This window comes from Patagioenas fasciata, chromosome 18 (assembly GCF_037038585.1).
Source record: "Patagioenas fasciata isolate bPatFas1 chromosome 18, bPatFas1.hap1, whole genome shotgun sequence".
Classification (NCBI taxonomy): domain Eukaryota; kingdom Metazoa; phylum Chordata; class Aves; order Columbiformes; family Columbidae; genus Patagioenas; species Patagioenas fasciata.
Window position 1 is genome coordinate 5,513,161 of NC_092537.1, and position 10,848 is coordinate 5,524,008.

Sequence of the window (10,848 nt, forward strand, 5' to 3'; positions counted from 1 at the left end):
CATATCTCTACTTAAAACAGCTAAAGCACTTACCTAATGAAAGTTGGTTTTATATCCAGGATCCTGTTCTGTTTTCTGGAACACTGAGGATGAACCTGGATCCATTTAATAAATATTCCGACGAAGAAATATGGAAAGCTCTTGAACTGTCCCATCTGAAGAGGTTTGTCAGCAGTCAGCCGTCCATGTTGGACTACGAATGCTCAGAAGGTGGAGAAAATCTTAGGTAAGGAATGCCCAGATTAGAAACATACACTGAGTTTTCATTCAGCCCTAACAGTGGGTGACACTTGAGCAGAGGTTCACACAATGGTCTGTTCTGGCTAAAATGATTTAGCCGCCTATTCCTGTTTCAAGAAAACCAATAAGGCTTAAATATTTGCCAGCTCTTTCTGCCTCTGCCACAAATGACCTGATTCTTCTTTGCTGCTGGGAAGGATTTCTCCCAAACCAAAATCCTGTCTGATTGGTAAAGAGTCTCAGGATGACAATGTGTGAGGAATAGGCAGCTCCTTAAATGTGGTTTGGTAGGGAGGGAAATGCCATTGTAACATCTGTAAAGTGTTGTGCTGAATGAGAGTCCTCTGCCTCGGCTGACACTTCAGCAATGTTCATTTTCCGTTATTATTTGAAAGACATGAATGAGATGATCAAATGCCATGTTACATTGGCTTCTGAGACTGTGGTGTGGACAGATCACATATGTGATAAATACTCAGCTCCCTTCTCATCCCGCAAAGGCAGAGGCCGTGTCTGGAGTGCTCTTGTGGCAGGAGACGGGCTGTGGGCTGCCCAGATATTTTTTTCATTTTCCTTTTTTTCCCTATTTCCTTTCTTTAAGTCCGCGTGTGCTCAGTGTTGTTACACCTGTGTGTTTCTGAACCCTCCAGCAGAAGCCCTGTAATCATTAGTTCCCCAGCTCTTGTCGCAGTGATGGAAGGAGAGCATTTGGTGGGTCAGTCAGCCATAAACAAACACTCACTGCAGTGCTGCAACATGGGTTTATTAGCTCTAAGGCTGACAGACTGGGCTGTTTGCTAAATACTACTTTTTTTTTGCTGGGTAACTTTACCTGATGTGATTAATCTGCTCCAGCCCAAGTGGTTCTGAGCAGTGGGGGCTCCTTGGTGACAGCCCTGTCCTGTCGTTGTTGGCAGCGTTGGCCAAAGACAACTCGTCTGTCTGGCGAGAGCGCTGCTTCGCAAGACGAGAATCCTGATCCTCGACGAAGCGACAGCAGCTATCGATCTCGAGACGGATGATCTTATCCAGATGACAATTAGGACGCAGTTTGAAGACTGCACGGTGCTGACGATAGCGCACAGGCTGAACACAATTATGGATTACACGAGGTAAGAATCTCTTAACGGTGCGTGGTTTGGTCTGGTTTGTCTCTAGGTAGTCACACTGATGCTCCTGTCAGGTTGTATGTAAGCAATGATGTTTAAGCCACATCATGGTAGAATGTCCAGACCTGGCTTTGCTTCTGTTGGCATAAGAAGCAGGTTCTATATTCGCTAACCAGAGCCCTGCAAGAGATGTGACCTGGGTGCATCAACAGCACTGTCAGCAAGCTTAGGGATCCTTTTTTAACCAGCAGCTGCTGCAACTGTCTCACTAACATCATGTCATATTAATGACTTTAAAATATATTACTATACTTAGTGAGCTTTTACCTTGTTGGCTTTCTGCAATGTATTTTCAATTCCAGAACTATGACACTTGCCTGCCCCCTCTTATTACCTGGGAAACAGTGAGTGTCCTGCACTTTTAAATATCAAACAGCAGCTCGGGGAGAATGTTCATCATTTGTTGTATTTCAACATGTTGAAAACAAAAGCAAGGAAAAGATGAGAGCAGTTTGCTTTGTGATAAAAAGGGCTGTCAGGTTTCCTGCAAGTATTCTCAGATGAATCTCCCCCCCTGCCACCACCTTTTGTTTTGCACAGGGTGCTTGTTCTGGACAATGGAACCATCGCTGAATTCGATACACCTGCAAACCTTATAGCATCCAGGGGGATTTTCTACAGTATGGCCAGAGATGCTGGACTAGCATGAAAAGAAGAGCACTTGGGGGTTTGTTTTTTATTTCATGTTTTTTACATTAGTGACTTGCCACAAAAGTGACTTGTGAATGTACTGTAATTTACGGAACAGTTTTTGTAGTAGACTAAACTTGTGATATGTGAACAAAGTATTTCACTATGACAAGGACCAGAAAGTGAATTTTCTATTTTTAAATATTTTCTATACACATAAAGTATTTTATTATATTCTTTTTTTTTCCCAAAGAATGCCAAGCATTTTGCCAAGAAAATGTATGTATCACAAAGCAATATGTACTGTATTTGGGTTTATAATTAGTAAATTATATTAATGGTACAAAATATAACTGGTTGGTGTTTTCTGCATAAGGACTCATTGGTTTTGAAGTGGAAATACAGGCCCAGTTAAGCGGTGACTCAGCTGAAAAATAGAGAAATGATGTGGTTGTGGTTCCAACCTGTTCCTTTCAGTATTCCCCCAGGACAGGGTGTTGAACGCTGAGGCCTCAGGGCTGTGAGCGACTCCAGGGCCTTGGGTATCCCTGCCCAGGGCAACTTCGGTGTCATAAAATTCCTCTTCAGCCTAAGAATTGCAAGTAACGTGTATTTAAAACTAAACCTACAGATGGCTTAATATAAATCATTAACTACACAATTTCTACTAATTTGGGAGGCTCCACATAAGCCTGCAGGGACATGATTGGCACAGAAGTGTTATAATTTCACTCTATCTGTCTTATGGATGAAGTCACTATGAGTAAGTCTCCATTTAAGCTGAGCAGATGTGTATATAATTTATCTCATTCAACACTTAAACACCTGAGATAATATGTGATTTGTATTCCAGAAATAAATATCTCCCTTATCATTGATAAAAAGCCACCTCAGATAAAGGGAGTACCGTGTCTAAACAGTATTTGCTGCTCGAATCTGATAGAACATCTTTCACTTCAGTTGTTCACTTCTTCCACCAAGCAAGAAAACGTCCCTATATTTTTCCATAAGTAAAGTTCAGAAAAACTTTGAGAAGACAAAAATAATCATTTATTAATTATTACAAATGACACTTCTTAAATAGAAACAAGAACCTGCAGCCAAGCATTCGTTCGACATTAAGATTTCATACAGCGGAGCACAAAGTAATGAATTATTTGTCATACGCAGTAATGTAATGATTATACACCAATCAGACTTAGGAGTGTTAACAGTATTTTCTGAGTATAAACCGTGTTAAAGTATAAAAATATTCCTCTGAATGCATAGACAGCAATCGGCATCTGTGCAAGATGTAACAAGGAAGACATCAACCCAAGAGCTGAGCTTTTCTCCACTAGGTCTGACTGGTTAAGCCTGGTATGTCCCTGGATTTAGGCGGCGTTTGTGCCAGGGAACACAACGGCCAAAGTGCAACACGAGGAACAACTATTTTATTACTGCGTTACACAGAAGTTAATACACCACCAGCAATTTGGTATAAAAATAGCTATGGCCAGTGACTCGGACCACATTTGACCTCCAGCACTTTGCAGAAAAGGATATTTTGTTGTGACTAAATGCTCTACTACCGCCTTAAGAGAGCGAGTTTCGGTCTAGTTGAGTGGCACACAGGAAATTCGGGTGTTTGAGTGGACAAAATGAGGCGGATGGGGAGAGGGCTCCCTCTCGTGTGCTGTAACAGTTTGGGTGGTTCCCTGCTCAGCATGCTGCTCTTATGTAAATCCATTTCCAGGTTTGCAGGCAAGGTACCGCTAACTCGGGCTGTCAGTTCTTAGACAGCGAGACAGTCCAATCCTTTGGGTGCTGTAGTTTCCAAAGAAACCAGGGAGAAGGGAGTGAGAAGACAGAAAAAGTGGGAAATTCACTCTGGTTCAGTATGTTGTGTTTTCCTGTTGTATCTGGTACTGAAGTTTGTCCATGTAATTCATGCTACATACTTCTACAGTTTCCCAGAATAGAATTCTCCCTTTGTCTTACTCTGAGTAAATACTAAAATCCTTATAAATTAGATAAAATCCAGCTCTTTAAATACTTTTCAATTTATTTATTCCAGAATTTCATAGCAAAGTAGTCTAATTATGAATTTGAAGTCACAGGAAGAGTGTTGTTTTTTCAGTCAGCAACGCAGGTAAACACGAGGCATTGGACAAAAAAGGAAATACATTGCATAGGAACATCAAGATTTAATATCAGCCCAGACAACCCTGGGCATTTCACTAGTTAATTTTTTACACAGGCAACTTTAAAGTTTCAAGATGCAATTTTTCTCAGGAATGTAGAGAGAAAAGGACACTAAAATTACAATTTTTGTGCTTTTAAAAGGGGACATTAAAGCAGCGTTGGCGAAATGTGTTTTCAATACAGTAACAAAAATAGTATTTTCAATTGCACACGTCAGTATATTGACAGACAACAATAAAAGGGGTTTTGGTTGAGAGCATATTTATGATTTGGATAATTACTATCACTTTTTGTTTTCACCTGAGAAATAGGGAAAAGGGTAAACAGGGATTAAGAAATCACAGGTAATAAGTCACTTGTTAGTATTTAAACTAGAGATGGTTTTGTGCTTCTTCCAGAGATTTAAACCCTTCTGGTTGTTTTCCTTCTAAATAAAATATGACTTAAAATATGTGATCTAAAAAGTGAACATTAATGGTAATGGACTCAGTACAAATATTAAATGGGTTTCACGGCAGGTTCTTTAGCTTGGGTACCTCTGCTATTTTATAGCAAACAAATTATTAGAACAGTTTAAGGAGAGCCTTTCCCTGAGAGCTGTTAACTCTACAGTATTTCAAGATTTTTCTAAGGAAAAGTGTTGCATTAACAGTTTCACCAATACTTGCTTTGCATTAAGCTACTTTCATATCAGATTAATTACTCTTAGATTAACTAGAGGCTGTAACTGTGCGTAACATCTTCAGTTTATTTCCAGGTTAACAAAATAGATCTTTTTTCACGTTGTTAGCCCTTACAGATACTGTATTTCAAATGTAATTTTAAAATGAGAGACGCAAATCTTTTGTTTTATTCTTTAAGCAATTAATATGTCAGTTCAGATGCCTTCTTGTTATAACCACTCCGTTCAGAAAGCGTTGGGACTCTGAAAAGTGAGTGTTTGTCGCTTACTGTTAGAACAAGCTCCAGTTCTTGGAAATCCTGTAGCCTTGCAACATCTTTGTCCTTTAAATAAATACAATAATTTGTTAGGCAATAAACCATCTGTTCAGTTTTGCAGAGGTAAGTTAAAAAAATAGGCTCAGACTAATACAAGCTACGTCTTAATCTATAAATGTGACCAGTAAACTGGAAAGCGGACATCCTGTTGCATCTTATATTTATTCTGGGATCCTATTCACCTGCTCACTTCGGTCTATTTTTAGAAGGAATGAGTACTGACAGTGAGGAATTACACTTGTAAAGATCTGCTGCATGCCACTCCCAGCTCCTTTCTTCCCCCTTTGGTAATTCTTAGAAAGTCATGAACTTAATTCCTGCCTCTGCCCAAATGGGTCCTGCCTGCAGCTGGCTTGGGGTATGCAGAGAACACAGGCAGACACCCTCGCTGCTTGAGCAACAACGAATAAGTCGTCTTATAATCAGTGAAGATGCACGACAGGGAAGTCTGTTAATCGGATCAACTCCACGACTGACGCCATCGGTGCTCAAGAGGGATTTGAGAGCCAAAGAAAGGTCAGCGGTGCACTGGCACAACAGGTCAGCGGGTCTGTTTGCTGCGCAGGTGAGTGTCACTGAAGCGAAAAGCTCGTTAACACTCAGAGACCTGCACTCAGAGTAATTCTGAGACATCCGTCTGGTTTTTCAAAAGGACTCCATCTTGTCCTCGCAGCACTGGGACACTCAGCTGAGAAGAGCTGTGACAGGTCCAGGGGTGCGGTGCTGCACTCCATTGAGGAGTGGAGTAGAGCAATCAGATATTAATTGGGCTCAACACCAAATGCTTGTGAAGGGAAATGATCAGGAAACTTGAGAACCCTTTTACTAAGAAAACCCAACCAACTACTAAGGGCTGAAAACCGAAGTGAGGGGGTTTTGTTTGTTTGTTTTTGTTTGTTTTGTGTTGGTGTTGTGGTTTTGTTTTAGTTTGGGGTTGGCCTATGCAGATGACCAACAAATTATTCCTTTTTAATGGTCACCTAAAAATCTTTTCTATAAGTCACTGCACCTCAAAATTTGAGAGTTCTTACCTTTCTTAACATTGTATTTGGTAATTTTCTGATCTTCTGTACGTGTTCAGGGTTAACACCCAGCTCACGGCAACTCACTCGGAGCAGTTCCTTATAGGTCAGTTCTTGTCTGTCCAGTTCAATTTCAATGAAGTCATTTTCTCTAAGATTAGGGTTTTGTATTCTAACTTTAAGCACCAGTTCTATGAGAAATAAAAAGGTATATTAATAGGTAGATGTATAAAGGAATTGGAAAATATATATCTATACTAACTTCCAAATACTTCTGTGTTCTGACTTTGTATCAGTACAAGAACATCTGCAGTTGTATGACCGCAATTTTCATTAGGTTGACTTTCATCAACCTATATGAAAAAATCATCACAAATCTAATCAGTGTGTGTATATACATGTATGAACCTTTGTGTGAATACTCATCTTACTAGGTTTAAGCTAACTTAAAATCAGAAGATTATACTGATCATTAATTTTCTCAGCAATCCAAGATTGCTTTTATTGTTTTCTAATTCTTCTGGGCACCGAGCACTACAATTCAAATGGATTCATTTAACTTCTCGCTGCCAATTAATGATATCAGAACAGCTTTTATTTCAAGAACGAAACCCTGAATTGAAATGGAAACTCTGGACTTCCATCTTTGGGCAGGCAACATTTACCTGCAGAAACGGCAGCTCCTGTAGCAGCTCAGCTTGGACACGGGGCTGCAGACTGAGCCGTGTGAGGGTCTCTCTCGAGCTCACTAGCTGCTGACTCACATTCTTTATTTCAAGGTTGGAGTATGCTATTTAGAGAATTGGATTACCCTGATGTCTGTATGCTTTTACAGCATTTGAGACAAACAGCAAATGTTTTTGTCAATGTTCTAATAACAGTTCCAGCAGAAATGGGATATCTACCTCTTTAATTCCCATCAAATGTTCCCTGAATGCTTAAGGATGGGAAAGTGAAAATCTGTAGCAGTGCTGCGATTACCCGTTACCCTCATTTTCACTGCCCAAGGTGACAGAAGTTCTAAGACAAAGTGAGAAGAGACTTTACTGTTACCTTGCATATTAAGTGGAAAAGCTCCTGTGAAGAAAACCGGCTGAAACGCTGGCACAGGCCCCGGGCAGGAGCCGTTCTCCTGCTGTGGTGCAGCCGGATTTGATCCAACGGGCGACGGGGGATTTCGGCACAAGGACACGGCGCCCTGGTAGAGCGGAGCTCTCTGCACGGCGGGTTTGGAGCACGTTGCTGCATCCGGAGCAGCATGTCCATGCTGTACTGGTGCAACTGGGCAGGTCTCCGCATCAGGTAGGGAAGAAGAGTCGGTATCTCGTGATTCAAAGTGTGAGATACTCCCGTTGACAGAGGGATCCGGAACGCTGTTGCTCATGGTGTTATAAATGTAAGGGAAAGGTGGGTTAGCCAGGTAATTAGGGATGATTGGCAGATCTGAATCGCTCTTTAAGTCTGGGAGTTCATCATCTTCCACTGTAAAACAAACAAAACAACATTCTCCGAGACTGAGGAAAATACTAAGTACTGCTATTGCACTGTGGAGTTTCTTTTTTTCTTTATTTTTAAGGGGAGGGAGTGGAGTGTTGAAAGCATCACAGGATAAAAGATGAATCAAAAAGCACTATGCTGTGTTTCTACAGTAAAAAGAACCGTGCTTAGGTGTTGCAATACAGTAAATACAAAAGCAGAGTCTGATTCCAGTAATTCTGGGGGTGCTATTTCCTTCTAAACACTGCAATAGTTTTGTTTTGTTTTAATCCGTAGCCAGCACGTTGTAACACGGTCTCTGGTGGTATAATGGTATCGTCTTCATAATGTATAAGGCAATGAAAAACAAAGGGTAATATGTTGTTTGATATTAAAGCCAGGGATAAAGGGAGAAGAACATGTTGTACTGGGAGAGCTGAAATGTTACCAATTCAACAGCTGGGAGACAATAATGAAAACAAACACAGACAAGGGAATACAAAGGGAGGGATGAGGTTGTTAATCGACCACATTTCAAATTACTTATCACCTCTAGCAGCAAAGCTTACTCCGCTCCAATAGTTACAAAACACGATAAAAATGCTCTACCAGTGTCCTCTAATGAGCTGTTTCTCTGGGCTGCTAATTTTCCATTTATTCAACGCAGTGTCTAAGCTCCACAGAACACCGGGAAAATGAGGTGGTGCTCATATAAGGGCTTCACACAAATTTGAATTTCTCCTGTTGCTCTTTTGAAAACAGGAAACTGCACCTATCTGTCGCTGGTTTAATCACAGCACATTTCAAATCACAGTTTTTCTAGTTTACCAGTGTTTAGAAAAAAGTTTGGCTAGCTGGAGGTGCCATTTGTTGGTAGCCCTCTTCCCTTAAACTTCATTTCTTACAAAGCAAACACTTGGGAAATCAAGTCACAGTTATTGCTAAAACCCAAACACAGTCTCACGCAGAACAAAGATCGGCGTGTACGTGCTTTAAACACCTTTTTACTAAGTCTTTGGGAATCGTATCGCACAGCCAACACATTTACCTCCCAAAATCTTCCTTATCTCTCTCCTGGACGTTAACTGGGCCGCCCGTTCCCCTTTCGCGGTGAGGATGTCCTTGTCAGCGCCGGCCCGCAGCAGGTAAGCCACCACCGCAGCGTGGTTGCGCTTGCATGCCCAGTGCAAACAAGTCCTGCACATGGAAAACGGTAACACTGTTTGAAATCCTAAATTACGGCAGATTAACTCTTGCTGCCTATGAGAAGAACAAGACCTAAAGCATGTCTAGCGCAAAAAAGACTTTAATTCCAACCTTCCTTGGAAGTTTACGCTGGTTTTGGAGCCTGCAGTGACACCTGCTGATGTAGTTTTCCCTTGCTCTAATGCTCTGGATACCAAAGAACAACAATAGTATTTTTGAAGTTCAAGATTTTTTAAATTTGTCACTTATTAGGCTATTAACTTTTCCAGAAAATAAAAACCAGAAGGCTTGTGTATGCAATTTTAAACTCTGAAAGAATAACGTGCACTTAAAATACTTCTGTGTGTATCTACATACGGACACTTTCCTAGGATGCTATTTTTACTTTTTAATTAATGCTGTCAGCACAATGACTTGCACTTTTTGCAAAGTAAATTATCTTTAAAATCCTGTAAGCATGGTTTGTAAGCACAGTTCTTTGCCCACTTGTGCAAGTGTCTATTAAAGAAAAGTCACAGTTCTAGTGTTATCTGAATGAGGTGTCAAAACCAAGGCGTTAACCTCTATCACTGGAACAACCTGCAAGTTCCCTGCCAGAAAAGGAATTTTAAAATCTGATTTAGGAGTTAATAAAAAGTATTTCTGGTTAGACCTGAACGCAAGTTGGCGAGTTGAGGTTTGTGTTTTGACTGCCTGCTAGCATGCCCTTCCAAAACATAGATAGATAGATAGATAGATAGATAGATAGATAGATAGATAGATAGATAGATAGACAGACAGACAGATAGATAGATAGATAGAGAGTAACAACATAGTGACCTGGAGCAGCAGCAGACACCGGAGGATTCAAGCAGGTGGGTACCGGCGGTTACCGGCTGCATCACAGATGTCTACAGAGGGAGAACACTGGCCCAGGCTGCCCAGGGAGGTTGTGGAGTCTCCTTCTCTGCAGACATTCAAACCCGCCTGGACACCTTCCTGTGGAACCTCAGCTGGGTGTTCCTGCTCCATGGGGGGATTGCACTGGATGAGCTTGAGGTCCCTTCCAACCCCTGACATTCTGGGATTCTGTGAGGCATCGGGCAGTGGACCGACCTTTTCATTTCGTTCTAAATTCAAACTAATTCGCATTTCATGCGAAAGAGCGAACCCACGGCAGCGTTAGCGCTGGGAAACCTGAGGAGCGATCGCTGTCCCAGCGAGGGGGAGCGTTACCGGGGGGAGCCCCGCGGGGACGGAGCCCGACCGGGGGTGGGGGGAGCGTTCCCGGGGAGGGGACCCCGCCGGAGGAGCCTTACCAGCCGTTGACTTCGTTCTGGGAGTTGGGGCTGACCCCCAGCTCCACCAGTCGCTGAACCTCCTCCGCGTCCCCCAGCGCCGCCGCCTCCCGCAGCCGCTCCTGCCGCTCCCGCTCGGCGCACGGAGCCGCCATCTCGCCGCGGCCCCCAGCGGCCTCCAGGCCGGGCCGATCTCTCATCTCCCGGGCACCCACCGGCCCTGGGGAACGAGCGGCGGAGGCAGCGCGAAGTTGGCGGCACAGCAGCGTCACCCCCGGAGGGGCCCGGGCTGGGGGACTCTATTAGCGGTGACACCCCCGGCCGTGGCATCGGGTTCCGGCTCCGAGCCGGGCCGGGGAGCCGCGGCCCCGGTGACTTACCGGGCACTCCCGAAGGCACCGGGAAACCATCTGGTATAATTGCATAACGCACAGCGTCTCCTGCCCCGATATTTATCCTTGCAGGCTCTGGAATCGTGCATCCCGTCTGGGAAATGCTCAGCACGTTTGAGCATTCTCAGTGAAATAAAAAAAAACGACCCCAAACGTGGATTCATCCTAAGCCAAGTTACAGGAAAGGGAAGAGCTGGTAGAAATTTCACAACTATAAAAAGTCAAAATAATAATTCCAAACTCCAGCCAGCCA

At 42.8% G+C, this 10,848-nt stretch overlaps 2 protein-coding genes across 3 annotated transcripts in view; one reads left to right on the forward strand and one right to left on the reverse strand.

Moving 5' to 3' along the window:
• ABCC3 (ATP binding cassette subfamily C member 3) overlaps window positions 1-2,392 on the forward strand; it is a 47,803-nt gene extending 45,411 nt beyond the window's left edge. Inside the window, exons 29-31 of one of the 2 annotated variants that reach the window (XM_065852203.2) lie at window positions 60-226; window positions 1,158-1,352; window positions 1,950-2,392. In XM_065852203.2, coding sequence (XP_065708275.1) covers window positions 60-226; window positions 1,158-1,352; window positions 1,950-2,058 — 471 coding nt within the window. In that variant the 3' untranslated portion in view covers window positions 2,059-2,392. Of the gene's footprint in view, window positions 1-59; window positions 227-1,157; window positions 1,353-1,949 lie in introns of those variants that run through there. The other variant, XR_010652506.2, reaches the window with a different exon arrangement.
• Window positions 2,393-4,063: 1,671 nt separating this feature from the next.
• Window positions 4,064-10,607, reverse strand: ANKRD40 (ankyrin repeat domain 40). Its single transcript, XM_065852205.2, has 5 exons — window positions 10,225-10,607; window positions 8,769-8,917; window positions 7,298-7,726; window positions 6,254-6,435; window positions 4,064-5,228 (listed from the first exon to the last, which is right to left on the reverse strand). Exons 1-5 carry the CDS (start codon window positions 10,401-10,403, stop codon window positions 5,088-5,090), a joined length of 1,080 nt encoding a protein of 359 aa, XP_065708277.1. The 5' UTR covers window positions 10,404-10,607; the 3' UTR covers window positions 4,064-5,087.
• Window positions 10,608-10,848: the final 241 nt, after the last annotated feature.

Coding starts and splice junctions, on each gene's coding strand:
- ANKRD40 (XM_065852205.2), bottom strand. CDS start 10,403: ATGAGAGATCGGCCCGGCCTGGAGGCCGCTGGGGGCCGCGGCGAGATG. Junction 8,918..10,224: donor CAGAACGAAGTCAACGGCTG/GTAAGGCTCCTC, acceptor TTCCATGTGCAG/GACTTGTTTGCACTGGGCAT. Junction 6,436..7,297: donor TTTTCCACTTAATATGCAAG/GTAACAGTAAAG, acceptor TATTTCTCATAG/AACTGGTGCTTAAAGTTAGA.